This window comes from Salminus brasiliensis, chromosome 12 (assembly GCF_030463535.1).
Source record: "Salminus brasiliensis chromosome 12, fSalBra1.hap2, whole genome shotgun sequence".
Lineage (NCBI taxonomy): Eukaryota > Metazoa > Chordata > Actinopteri > Characiformes > Bryconidae > Salminus > Salminus brasiliensis.
Window position 1 is genome coordinate 1078646 of NC_132889.1, and position 15000 is coordinate 1093645.

General features: G+C 45.1%; 1 protein-coding gene across 6 annotated transcripts in view; it reads left to right on the forward strand.

The window, feature by feature from the left end:
• The window catches only part of apbb2a (amyloid beta (A4) precursor protein-binding, family B, member 2a), a 39672-nt gene that overhangs the window by 13613 nt on the left and 11059 nt on the right, over nucleotides 1-15000 (forward strand). For all 6 annotated transcript variants that reach the window (XM_072693264.1, XM_072693269.1, XM_072693267.1 and 3 more), the window contains exon 9: nucleotides 12025-12139. In XM_072693264.1, the coding sequence (XP_072549365.1) occupies nucleotides 12025-12139 (115 nt within the window). The remainder of the gene's footprint in view (nucleotides 1-12024; nucleotides 12140-15000) is intronic.

Below are 15000 nucleotides of genomic sequence, written 5' to 3' on the forward strand. Positions count from 1 at the left end.
ATGGTAGAGTGAGGTAAAGAAAGAGTGTTAGAGAGAGAGAGTGCGGGAGAGAGACAGTGGTAGAGAGAGAGTGTGGGAGAGAGACAGTGGTAGAGAGAGAGTGTGGGAGAGAGACAGTGGTAGAGAGAGAGTGTGGGAGAGAGACAGTGGTAGAGAGAGAGTGTGTTAAGGAAAAGACAGAAAGAAGAAAAGAGAGATGCAGAGAAGAGGAAAGAGGAGGAGCAGAGTGGAGGAGATAAGAGGAGGTGATGAGAGGAGCAGAGTGGAGGAGATAAGAGAGGAGGATCAGAGAGGGGGAGATGAGAGAAGGAGATGAGGAGCAGAGGGGAGGAGATGATGAGAGAGGAGCAGAGGGAGAGAAGATAAGAGGAGGTGATGATGAGAGAGGAGGAGCAGAGAGGAGGTTTAGAGAGGGGGAGATGATGAGAGAGGAGAAGCAGAGAGGAGGAGATGATGAGAGAGGAGGAGCAGAGAGGGGGAGATGATGAGAGAGGAGGAGCAGAGAGGGGGAGATGATGAGAGAGGAGGAGCAGAGAGGAGGTTTAGAGAGGGGGAGATGATGAGAGAGGAGGAGCAGAGAGGGGGAGATGATGAGAGAGGAGGAGCAGAGAGGGGTAGATGATGAGAGAGGAGGAGACGGGAAAGCTTTAGAGGACGGAGGAGAGAAGCTGCAGCTGTAGAGTCGGGCAGAGCTCCAGCACCTCCACCTGTGCTACATCAGCAACTAACACACCTTTCTGCTTCTCCCCCTGCATCCTTACTCCCTCCCTCCCTTCCTACCTGCCTCAGTGCAGTACTCGGACTATGGGCCATAAACACTATAGCAGTATATATAGTGTGGTGTGTACACTGTATACAGTGTATATGGTTTATATAGTGTATATAGGGTTGGTGTATATAGTGTGTTTGGTGTATATGAAGTGAGTGTTTATGTATTTGGTGTATATAGTGTGTTTGGTGTATATGAAGTGAGTGTTTATGTATTTAGTGTATATAGTGTGTTTGGTGAATATGTTGAGTTTGGTGTATGTAGTGTATATAGTGAGTTTGGTGTATATAGTGTTTTTGGTGTATAGAGTGTGTTTGATGTATATATAGTGAGTTTTGATGGATTTGGTGTATATAGTGTGTTTGGTGTATATAGTGTATATAGTGAGTTTGGTGTATATAGTGTATATAGTGGGTTTGGTGTATATAGTGTATATAGTGAGTTTGGTGTATATGGTGAGTTTGATGTATATAGTGAGTTTGGTGTATATATAGTGAGTTTTGATGGATTTGGTGTATATATTGAGTTTGGTGTATATAGTGTGTTTGGTGTATATAGTGTGTATATATTGAGTTTGGTGTATATAGTGAGTTTGGTGTATATGGTGAGTTTGATGTATATAGTGAGTTTGGTGTATATAGTGAGTTTGGTGTATATGGTGAGTTTGATGTATATAGTGAGTTTGGTGTATATAGTGTATTTGATGTTTATAGTGTATATAGTGTGTTTGGTGTATATAGAAAGTTTGGTGTATACAGTGTATATAGTGTGTTTGGTGTATATAGTGTATATGGTGAGTTTGGTGTATATAGTGTATTTGATGTTTATAGTGTGTATAGTGAGTTTGGTATATATAGTGTATATAGTGAGTGGTGTATATAATGAGTCTGGTGTATATGGTGAGTTTGATGTATATAGTGTATTTTGTGTATATAGTGTATATGGTGAGTTTGATGTATATAGTGTATTTTGTGTATATAGTGTATTTGGTGTATATAGTGAGTTTGGTATATATAGTGTATTTGGTGTATATAGTGAGTTTGGTATATATAGTGTATTTGGTGTATGTAGTGATTTTAGGGTATATAGTGAGTTTGTGTATATAGTGTATTTTTTTGTATCTAGTGTATTTGGTGTATGTAGTGATTTTAGAGTATATAGTGAGTTTTGTGTATATAGTGTATTTTGTGTATGTAGTGTTTTTAGGGTATATAGTGAGTTTTGGGTATATAGTGTATTTTGTGTATATAGTGTATTTAGTGCATATAGTGTATTTGGTGTATGTAGTGTTTTAGGGTATATAGTGAGTTTGGTGTATGTAGTGTATTTTGTGTATATAGTGTATTTGGTGTATGTAGTGTTTTAGGGTATATAGTGAGTTTGGTGTATGTAGTGTATTTTGTGTATATAGTGTATTTGGTGTATGTAGTGTTTTAGGGTATATAGTGAGTTTGGTGTATATAGTGTATTTTGTGTATATAGTGTATTTGGTGTATGTAGTGTTTTAGGGTATATAGTGAGTTTGGTGTATATAGTGTATTTGGTGTCTGTATATATTATAGTGTGGTGTGTTGGATGTGTGGTTATATATAACTGATAGTATATATCTCTCAGGTTTCCCCTGTTAGTCTCTTCTCTGTCTGTCTGTTGACAGTTTGGGGTTTTTCCTCTGAATGGAGAGACGCCTGTCTGCCTGCTTGGGGGCTTCATGCTTCTGAGAGTGAGAAATCAACTCTGAGCGCTAAAACACTCGACAGAAATCTGACATGCGTATGTGTGTGTGTGTGTTTGTGTGTGTGTGTGTGTGTGTGTGTCTCACACCTCTCTGAAAGCTGTTGTGTCAGTGGCTGTTTAACCTACAGTGTAAACAGTGTGTGTTACTGAAGCACAGCTTCAGAGTGACCTACAGGCTCACACACACACACACACACACTCACACACACACTCACAGATATGCAATGTTTCTTCCTCAGCATGTGCTTACGTGAGTTAATCAGACTGTAACAGTGTCTGTGTGTGTGTGTGTGGGGGGGGGGGGTCGCGCAGTGCGTGTGTTGGTGGAAGTGCGGTTCAAGAAGACAGAATGGGTTCACCACAAGGTGCTCTCTCTACCACTCTCTCTCTCTTTCTCTCTCTCTCTCTCTCTCTCACACACACACACAGATGCATGCTTGCGTGCAGCTCATGGTTTAATGTGTCAGACGTGCTCGCTTCATTTATAAAATAGTAATAGAGAGAGAGAGAGAGAGAGAGAGAGAGAGGCAGGGCTGCTAGAGAGAGAGAGAGAGAGAGAGAGGGATGGGGAGAGAGAGGTAAAAAGAAGAGAGAGAGAGAGGCGTGGGAGAGGTAGAGTGTGTGTGTGTGCTGTAAGTGTTTTATAGTGAATGTCAGAGTTTCAGGTTTACATGAGCTGCGTTACACACACACACATACACACACACAAACGCACACACAGCAAGAAAGGCAGACGTGTGTGTGTGTTTGTTTGTTTGTGAGAGACAGCGAGCAGGGTTTGTGTGTGTTGTGTAAACCCGGGAAGATGAGGCGGTGTATGTATGTGTGTGTGTGTGTGTGTGTGTGTGTCGCCGGCTCTGCTCTCGTTAAAGCGACACTTCAGTCAGAATCAGTCTGACAGCAGATCTGCAGGGGGCGCCAATAAATACATAAACACATTTAAAATATAGATTACCTTCATCACGCATCTGTGTGTGTGTGTGTGTGTGTGTGTGTGAGAGAGAGAGAGTTTCTGTCGCTCTCCAGAATGCTGAAATCGTGCAGGCAGTGCTGGAGGCAGATCATGTTCTGAGAGCAGAGACACAGTCATGTAAAAGAGTCCAGTCTAGTCCCTGTAGAGAAGAAGTACTGCCAATAGAATAGGACTCTCTGGAGCAGATCTACATCATGACCCTATTGGCTCCATGCTGCCTAATAATGCCAGGCGTGGGCTAGAGGGGTATAAAGCCCCCCAGCATTGAGGAGCTGTGGAGCAGTGGAGGAGCTGTGTTCTCTGGAATGATGGTGGTGGAGCTCCATCCAGTACTTTTGGGATGAGTTGGGGGAGGTGGGGATGATGAGGTGGGGTGGTGATCATCATCCAACATTCTGACCTCACTAACGCTCTTGTTGCTGAATGCAATCAAATCCTCACAGCAATGCTCCTCCTCCAAAATCTAGTAGAAAGTCTTCTTCTCTGGACAGTAGAGACAGTTACTCCAACAGAAGCAGGATCAGCTCTTTTTAATAGCCGTGATTTCAGAAGAAACTTTGAATGAGCAGGTGTCCCAATACTTTTGTCCATAAAGCGTATTTAAATATGTGGATATATGGCTGTGGTTTCTGGCAGCGTTGCCCTTTTACGATCAGTGTCCTGCTGTACAGGGCGAGTGACATTACACCTGTATGGGAGATGCATGCTATTAACCTTTTACTGTACACACACACACACACACACACACTTTACTCCTCTGCAGGATAAAAGGGGATTCCCTTCTCTTTCTTGTTCTTCTGCTTTTCCTCTCATCTCTCTCTCTTTCATCTCTTTTTCTCCATCACTCGCTCCACTCTCTCACTCTTGGCTCGGAATTTATTCTCTGATCTCTCTCGCCCCCCCTTTCTCTATCTCTCTCTGATGAATTGCTCGCCCCTGTTCTCTTGTTAGCTCGCTGTCTCTCTATGTGTCTAATGGTCTATAAATCTCACCCCAGAAAAGACTGTAGTCAGTAGAATTTGGTACAGTATGTGTGTGTGGGTGTGTGTGTGTGTGTGTGTGGGTGTGAGTGTGGGTGTGTTATCCAGGCCACCCTGAATCATATCCTTCAATTTAGTGTAAGTGGCAGAGATCTGGAGTACACACCTCGAGCTCAGTGAACTGTTACTCACTAACGCTCTTGTTGCTGAATGCAATCAAATCCTCACCGCAGTGATGCTCCTTCTCCAGAATCTAGTAGAAAGTCTTCTTCTCTGGACAGTAGAGACAGTTACTCCAACAGAAGCAGGATCAGCTCTTTAATACTCTTGATTTCAGAAGAAGAGCAGGTGTCCCAATACTTTTGTCCATTTATGTATGCATATACACTGTTAAGGAGGCAGAACCTACACTGCTTCTCATCTCTTGAGAACTCCACTGGTATCCATGGTAGACCCAGACTCTGCTGTAGTGCTATTGCAGCACTTTCTGCAGGGCTCATTTGCATGTGTGGAAGTGCAGCTGTGGTGCAGCTTCGTGGCTAATGTGCCGACTGCGCAGCTTCAGGCCTTACCTCCGCAGCTCTGGTGAACGTAACAGTCAGCCGGGTGCTTTAGATCCAGTCTAAAACTGCTCTGCCCTACTGCTCACACTCACTGCCTATCTAGAACCTCCAGAGGGTCTAGGGTGAGGGTTGATTCTCAGAATTAGAACTTCCCAATCAAATCAGTATTGAATTGATGGATTCCTCGCTTGCTAACGGATGTTTAGTCTGACATGTAAGACCTTCAGTCCAGCTCCTGAAGGCCTGACCAATGGGAGATCTTGACCTTTTGGTTTACTGGGGGAAACTGGGCCGCCTCTAGCCTGGATACGAGATGAGATGTGGTTGGATACGGATGCATAACAGGTTCCGCGTGGCATTCTCATAGGTTGCTGAAGCTTGCATCCCGGCTGGTCCCATGGATGCTCGAAATACGCGGCCGCTTAAGGCCTCAACGCCACCAGGGGGCCCCCAAGAGCACCAGGATATGTGCCGCTTGGGTGGTCGATAAAGGCCCGGGCACTTCAGAGTATTGGAATGATGACGCATCTGGTGCTGAGGTGGTGGTACAGGGGGCCCCCAAAATCTGAAAATCTGCTTAGGGCCCCATAAAGGCTTGGGCCGGCCCTGCTGGCGGCCACAATGCGATGGCTCCCTGGGTCTCCACAGCAGCAGTTGGGACAGTGTCGCAGGACAGCACTGAAGTTCTCACCACAAGGCCTCCGTACTCGAACCCGATCGTCGTCGGATCCCAAACAGAACCAGGTTCCGTTGCTAAAGGTGAGACGGTTCCAGTCCAGCGCAGTCCCGGTTTCTCTCACCAAGAGGTACACTACCCTAAAGTAGCCTCTGACAGCCTGGGACAGCAGGGCAGGCATGTTTACGCCCTCTTGTGGCAAGACCCAGTGTCCAATCAGACCACACCTCTGCGTTTCCCTCAAGGCCCTGAGGGCCCCGGTCATTAGGTCAGGCCCCCTGATGTTGTGCTGGAGCTAATCAGGCTGGAGTTTGTGGGTAATGTAGTGTGAGGAGGGGTGAGAGGGTGCTCATGGGTAACGTAGTGTGGCATGATTTACAGTCCGGGAGGTGAGATGCAGCAGAGCGGGCGAGCGAGTCATGTACCGGCGCTGTAAACAACTTTACAGTGTTGGAGGGTAATTAAGCAGCCGCATTAGTCTAATGACCGCCGACCGTGACTGATCCTCACACACACACACACATACACACACACACACACACACACACACACACACACACACACCGAGGGCCCATTATCTGCTCTCAGGGTGTCTTTATATTGCTGAGACTGCTGCTCTGTGGGCATGTGTGTGTGTGTGTGTGTGTGAGGTATAATGGATGGTGTTGTAGTAGCTCCTGTTCATTCTCATTAGAAATGTAGTTCTTTTATCTGCATGTCTCTGTCCTGCACTATTTACTCATTAAATTAAATGAAATTAAATTAAATTCAATTCAATTAAACAAAATTAAATTAAATAAAAAACCAAAAAAAATTAAACTGAACTAAACTAAAATTCATTAAATGAAATGAAATTAAATTAAATTAATCTGAACAAAATTAAATAAAACAAAACAAAACTAAACTAAACTTAATTAAATTAAATTAAACTGAACAAAATTAAATTAAACAAAATTAAACTAAACTAAACTTAATTAAATTAAATACTTTTTGGCTGCAGTGATCAAAGGTATGTTTGGAGAAGCACTTTTATACCCTCTGTGCAGAATTTCAGAATTTCATGTAAAGAACACCTCTCCAACTGTTAAGCACAGGGGTTGTGTTGCAGCCTGTGGCACAGGGAGCGTTTCACTGGTCGAGGGAAGAATGGATTCAGTGAAACACCAGCAAATTCTGGAAGTACTCATCAAACATCTCACCATCTGCAAAAAGCTGATAATGATCAGGATAATGATCAGGATAATGATCAGGATAATGATTAGCTTAATGAACCTAAACACCTCAAAATCCACAATGGACTACTTCTGAAGGAGCAAGCTGAAGGTTTTGACATGTGTGTGTTAGAACGGGGCCTCGTGGCCGGACAGCATCAGTGCCCTGGAATAATTACAAAAATAATTACAGTGTATTTGTTACAGTGCTGAAAAACATTGCCACCGTGACGGTGTAAACTGGTCAAATGAATGTGTAAAATAAATGTATTTAAATCTGAGGTCAAATAACAGGGTGGTAAATAGGCTTGCTAAACCACATCTGAGCATTTTCACCCCGACCACACTACCAGGCTTTTCACATCGGACCACAGCGCTGAGTGCTGTTCACACACCTCCTACAGCGGCAGGCTTCCGGACCCAGCTCCAGACCCACGAGCCCTCAGTGGGGTTTAAATCTGCTGACTCTGTTGCTATGACATCACCTGAACCTCCTCACCCCTCAGCCCACTCCATCAGCTGGTTGGTCAACCACAAATAGTGACTACGTCTCCACCCAAACAGAACACACATATCCCTCAGACACATCCAATGTGACATACGAACATCTGAGCAACGTGATTGGTCTGCTGCTGTGGCTCTGTGAGCTGCAGGCTCTGGATGCTGTTGGAGAGAACAGCTGCTTAATACGTTTAGTTGTATGCAAAAGAGATGATGAAGAAAAACAGTTTTAGCTTGTGTGTGTGTGTGTGTGTGAGTGAGTGTGTGTGTGAGTGAGTGTGTGTGTGAGTGTGTGTGCTGTAGATAGCTGCAGACAGATGGTGCAGGCTGTTGGAGTTTCATGCTGTAACTATAAAACACTGATGAATAATAACTGATCAGAGAGAAACCGTCTGAGAGCTCTAATGAGAGACAGTGTGTGTGTGTGTGTGTGTGTGTGTGTGTGTGTATTTGAAATCATATTGGTACCAGCAGTTATGAGTATGGGTGGATATGGATTGGTATGGGTATGGATGGGTATAGGGATGGGTATGGATTGGTATGGGTATGTGTATGGATAGGTATGGGTATGTGTATGGATAGGTATGGGTATGGATTGGTATGGGTATGTGTATGGATAGGTATGGGTATGGATTGGTATGGGTATGTGTATGGATTGGTATGGGTATGGATGGGTATGGGTATGTGTATGGATAGGTATGGGTATGAATGGGTATGGGTATGTGTATGGATTGGTATGGGTATATGTATGGATTGGTATGGGTATGGATTGGTATGGGTATGTGTATGGATAGGTATGGGTATGGATTGGTATGGGTATGTGTATGGATTGGTATGGGTATGGATGGGTATGGGTATGTGTATGGATAGGTATGGGTATGAATGGGTATGGGTATGTGTATGGATTGGTATGGGTATATGTATGGATTGGTATGGGTATGGATTGGTATGGGTATGTGTATGGATAGGTATGGGTATGGATTGGTATGGGTATGTGTATGGATTGGTATGGGTATGGATGGGTATGGGTATGTGTATGGATAGGTATGGGTATGGATTGGTATGGGTATGTGCATGGATTGGTATGGGTATGTGTATGGATTGGTATGGGTATATGTATGGATTGGTATGGGTATGGATTGGTATGGGTATGTGTATGGATTGGTATGGGTATGGATGGGTATGGGTATGTGTATGGATAGGTATGGGTATGGATTGGTATGGGTATGTGCATGGATTGGTATGGGTATGTGTATGGATTGGTATGGGTATATGTATGGATTGGTATGGGTATGGATTGGTATGGGTATGTGTATGGATAGGTATGGGTATGGATTGGTATGGGTATGTGTATGGATTGGTATGGGTATGGATGGGTATGGGTATGTGTATGGATAGGTATGGGTATGGATTGGTATGGGTATGTGCATGGATTGGTATGGGTATGTGTATGGATTGGAATGGTATGTGTATGGATGGTTACGGGTATGGATTGGTATGGATGGATATGGATGGGAATGTGTATTGATTGGTATGGGCATGGATGGTATAGATGGGAATGCATAGGTATAGACAAATGGGTATAAACAGATATGGATGGTATTGATGAGTGTGGATGTGTGTGGCTATAGGTGTGTATGTGAAAGAATGAGTGTGGTTATGGACATGGGAATGAATGGGTATATGATGGGTGGGATGGGTTTAATTGGGTATGAGGATGTTTGAATGTTACAGATGGGAATGAACGGGCCCAGGTGGATTTGAGTATAAATGTCCATAGCACAAGCACCACCCCTCCATAGAAAATAAAAGCATTTACATAATTTACATTGCCAGTCTCTCTCTCTCTCTCCCCTCCTCTCTCCCTTCTCTCATTTACATCATGGCAGGCAGGACGACCTTTTTGTTTTCGCGCGCAGATGAATGGCTAATTAAAGCGGAATGAACAAAGAAGAAAGGAGGGAAATTAATGCAAAGTCAAGCATGTTGATTAATGTCGGCTAATGCCAAGTTTGACTCATTTAAATGAAATGGAGCAACATAATTGATTTAGGAGGCCTAACTGATTGGATTCCAATCACACACACACACACACACACAGTTAGACTCTAACAGGATTTATCTAACACGAATGAAGAAAAATTGCTTAATCGCTGAGAACCGAAGGCCTTGGTATTCCCTCCCCCCTTCGCGCTCTCTCTGTCTTTGAAATCTCCAACTCGAGGTCATCATCTAAATCACTAGTGCAGAACCACAGCGTGGGTTCAACTGGTCAGGTCACCTTCCATTGTGTGACTGGAGGATATTATTAGCTCTGATTTTCAGAGAGAGAACTTCCACAGCTGCAGACCGTTTACTCCCAGTGACCAGTATTAAGACCTTTAGGAAGATCGAGCAGACTGTGGAGCGGTGGAGCACTGTTCTACTGTGCAGCGACTCCTGAAGAGTCATCAGACGACAACCTTTCCTGCATTAGTGAGCTCAGGGTGTCGGATTATTGATCACCACCCCACCTCATCATCCCCAACTCCCCAACTCATCCCAAAAGTACTGGATGGAGCTCCTCCACCATCATTCCAGAGAACACAGTTCTTCCACTGTTCCACAGCTCAATGCTCAATCATTCATTAGAAGGGTCGTCCACAAACATTCGGACACATAGTGTGTGTATACACCTAGTATGGATGAGAACTATGTGATTCCGATACTTGCATAGCATGTGTGTGTGTGTGTGTGTGTGTGTGTTTGTGTGTGTGTGTGTGTGCGCGGTCTGCTTCTCAAACAGCAGTGGTGTGTAGAGCTGTAATGAGAATGTGTCCCAGTGGAAGCGCAGTAATAGAACGTAAACAGCTCTCTCTCTCCACACACACACACACACACGCACACACACACACACACATGTCCCTCCTGCACTCACGTCCCTTTCTAATTTCAATCTCATGCACACACACACAGGCTTCCACACACTCACACACCTTCACGTGCAGCTTCTTCACTATCTTTAATCTACACACACACACACACACACTCCCCTGCACACACGGTTATCGACTGTAAATGTGTGTGCACAATTAGGGAGAGGCATGTTGCGTAATAGAGTCATAAATAGGAGTAGAGACTGCAGCAATAAAGCCAAGGTCCATACACACACACACACACACATACAGCATGCCTCCGGCCATGGCCACTTTTATATATACAGGCTTGAGTAGGGATTGTGTATGTATATATACTGGCATGGGTAGTGATTGTGTATGTGTATATATACAGTGATGGGTAGGGATGGGCATAGGTATATATACAGTGATGGGTAGGGATGGGCATAGGTATATATACAGGCATGGGTAGGGATGGGCATATGTATATATACAGTGATAGGTAGGGATGGGCATATGTATATATACAGTGATAGGTAGGGATAGGCATATGTATATATACAGTCATGGGTGGGGATGGGCATATGTATATATACAGTGATAGGTAGGGATGGGCATAGGTATATATACAGTGATAGGTAGGGATAGGCATATGTATATATACAGTCATGGGTAGGGATGGGCATATGTATATATACAGTGATAGGTAGGGATGGGCATAGGTATATATACAGTGATAGGTAGGGATAGGCATATGTATATATACAGTCATGGGTAGGGATACGCATATGTATATATACAGTGATGGGTAGGGATGGGCATAGATATATATACAGGCATGGGTAGGGATGGGCATAGATATATATACAGGCATGGGTAGGGATGGGCATAGGTAAATATACAGTGATGCGTAGGGATGGGCATAGGTATTTATGTACAGTCATGGGAAGGGATGGGCATAGGAATATATATATACAGTTGAGGGAAGATCGGCATAGCTAATATATAGTCATTGGTAGAGATAGTAAGTAATAGTTGGTTATGGATGAACATTGGTATATACATGTGCATAGGTATGGATAAGTGTGGGTATAAATGGGCATGGGTATGAATGGGTGTAGAAGCTGACATTAACCTCCCTTATAATTTCAAAAGGCTCATTCCAGTAAGCGCCAGACGTCATAAAGGCTGCTTTGTCAGGTGAAGTGACGCGTGTTACGACTGCTGGCGCTTGTTGATATAAGCCTTTATAAAAGTCTGTGCAGGTTAAAGTCAGTTGGCTTGAGCGGCTTATGTAGGTGTCATGGATGCCAGCTTTCAGTGTTTACGTTTTCCTACTGCGCTGAGGATGAACACTGAGAAAGATCGAACCCGGAAAGGAAGCGAGGTGTTCTCAAACCTTTGACAGGCAGAATGGAGGTCGGGCCGCTGCTTGTTTGGATGCGTCTTCCCGCCCTGATGCCGCTTTGGGAGCAGGGAGAAAATAAACTGAAGAACCCAGTTTTGTCAGGTGCTGGTGTGCGGAATCCCAGGGTGGATGTGGTTTACGGCGTAGCCTCGTTTCCCCCTCTCTGTTGTTGTTTTCACAGAACTGAACGCTTTGATCTCGCCTTTATTCTCAGGATTTGTGTTTGTTTGTTTATTTATTTATTTATTTATGTGTATTGTGAACCTCAGTGAAAGAAGCAGGAGGAATTTTGCGATGTGAAATCACAGGGCCTCTGTTTTCCTCCTCGTTCAGAGATTTCGCGTACGTGGCCCGGGATAAGAACACGCGTGTGCTGAAATGTCACGTCTTCCAGTGTGACAGTCCTGCGGAAGCTATCGCTGCCAGCCTGCACCAGATCTGCTCTAAGGTGAGACCTTCTGATATCGTGACTCAGAATGCACACACACACACACACACTCTCTTGGTGTTATGTAGGGGTGTGTATGGATTGGTATGGATAGGTGTGGGTATGGATAAATATGGGTATGGATGAGTATGGGTATGGATGGGTATGGATGGTTACGGGTATGGATTGGTATGGGTATGTGTATGGATGAGTATGGGTATGGATAGCTGTGGGTATGAATGGGTACATAGGTAGGGGTGTCCAGACCTGGTCCAGTGGGGCTATTCCAGGTATATCTTAGTGCTTGGGTCTTGGGCCTGGTGTGGCTCCAGGTTTTCAATGGAACCAACCAGGAGCTCACCTCATATGGGGGTATCAGGGTTTGAAGGGTGAGGGCAACTGATTGAGCAGTGGAATCAGGTGAGCTCCAGCTTGGGATAGATCCCTATTGTAACCCTATTTTAGTGGATCAGGGAGCTCGGTTCTTTGCCTGGTTTAAGGTTTCTCCAGATTGATGGTGGTGCTATATTGTAACTTGTAGGTCCAAATGTTTGTGGACACCCCTTCTAACAAATGCATTCAGCCACTGCATTGCTGACACAGATGTAGAAGAATACTGCCAATAGAATAGGACTCTCTGGAGCAGATCAACATCATGACCCTATCGGCACCATGCTGTCTAATAATGCCAGGCGTGGGCTAGAGGGGTATAAAGCCCCCCAGCATTGAGGAGCTGTGGAGCAGTGGAAGAACTTTTCCAGTGTTCTCTGGAATGATGGTGGAGGAGCTCCATCCAGTACTTTTGGGATGTGTTGGATTGGTGATCAATCATCCAACATCCTGACATGACCTCACTCTTGTTGCTGAATGCAATCAAATCCTCACAGCAGCAATGCTCCTCCTCCAGAATCTAGTAGAAAGTCTTCTTCTCTGGACAGTAGAGGCAGTTACTCCAACAGAAGCAGGATCAGCTCTTTAATACCCTTGATTCAGAAGAAACAGTGAATGAGCAGGTGTCCCAATACTTTTGTCCGTATGGTATAGCACCAAAAGGCTTCCTTTTAAAGCTCTATTTTTCAGTCTGTACAGAAGGGTGGTGTGGTGTTTCTGCTAGTAGCAATGGAACTCCACACCCGTCATGTCTCTCTCCAGCCTGGGCGGGTGTCGTTCTCTCTCTCTTTGGGCGGTGTGAAGAGCTCTCCCCGGGGCAGCTCTGAGGAAGTGTGAAGGTGTAAGAGTGGGTCTGAGTCACGCTACTGGGATCCACCGCCCCTCTGAGTCTATTACCACTCCAAACGCAGCGAACAGCAGGCAGGCGCTATATCCAAAGCCCTTGTAGGAACATCTGTCCACTCAGGTCCATCTTAGGGTCAGCCCTGGGAGCTTGCTTCCAGTCAGACAAGGCAAAATATCCAACATTGCTACAACGCCGTTAGCACGCCGGCTTTGGGCCTCGTCCCACATCATTACCACGGCATTAGCATGGTGGCTACAGGCCTTGTCCAACATCAAAGCTAATGTGCTAGCAAAAGGTAATGCTAGGCCATGCTAACAAACAAGCTCTGCGGGGGGCCGTGCTAATGCTGCAGTAGCCCTGTAGGACGAGCCATCAGCCGGGCTGTGCTAATGCTGCAGTAGCGATGCTGAGCGAGGCCCGTAGCCGACTCAAGCCTGCTAAAGTGTACTTGTCGCCACGCTAATGATCAGTGCAGCTGAAGAGCTGAAAGGGAACAGCTGTTCTTGTTCTCATTAGAACTGTACTGGAAATGTAAAGACCCGGCATCCTGCGGCACACTGCTGACCCCTTCATCATTAAGCCCTCCCACCAAACATTACTGTGACCCCAATTACGGTGCTGAGAAACCCGGGCCTAACCACGTCCGTGTGGAAAAGCCACCCGAAAAAGTCCCCTCTATGCTCAGAACCGCTCAGCTCATTGGAACCGGATCATCAGTGTTAGTAACCTCACCCACCAGGCGGTGTCGGGTCACTGAGGGTTTTAATAGGCTGCACTAATTACTGTTTATTTTGGGTCGTCCTCCAAATTCAGCTCTTCCTCAATTCTTAACGCTGCTTTTTGACACTGATGATCCGGTTCCAATGAGCTGAGCGGTTCTGAGCATCGAGGGGAACTGTTCCGGTGGCTTTTCCACACGGACACACTTACAAACGGGGCTAGGCCCGGATTTCTCAGTGTTAATAAGCTCAGCCATCAGGAGGTGTCGGGTCAGATTTGCAGTGAGGAAGAGCTGAGGAAGAGCTGAATTTGGAGGATGGACCAAAATAAACAGTAATTAGAGAGCCTATTAAAACTCTCAGTGAGCCGATGATGCCGGAGCCGGTGCCGGAGCCGAGCGCGAGACTTTATTGGTTATTATTTGGATGCAGAGTAAATGAAAGTCCGGGTGCGGAGGCTGATAAGGCTGCTTTTGCTCAGAGTCGTAAACGTCGGTGAACGGGGGACGTTCTGCTCCAGCCGCGCTGCAGATTATAAAATCAGTGTCGAGCGCGACATCAGAAATATTACTCAAAAATTCTGTGTGTGTGTGTGTGTGTGTGTGTGTGTGTGTTGCTCATAAAAAGCTTACAAATTCAGAAAAGCAGCTTATACCGCTCTCATCAGCTAGCTTTGAAGTGTGCATGTGTGTGTAAGTGTGTGACAGTGTGAGGTACTATAACTTCTAGGTAGGTGCACTATGTGTCCAAAAGTTTGTGGACACCTCTTCTAGTGGATGCATTCAGCTACTTTAAGTTGCACCCATTGCTGACACGGATGTGCAAATGCACACACTCACACAGCTTGTCTAGTCCCTGTAGAGAAGAAGTACTGCCAATAGAATAGGACCCTCTGGAGCTGGAGATCAACATGATGAGCCTATTGG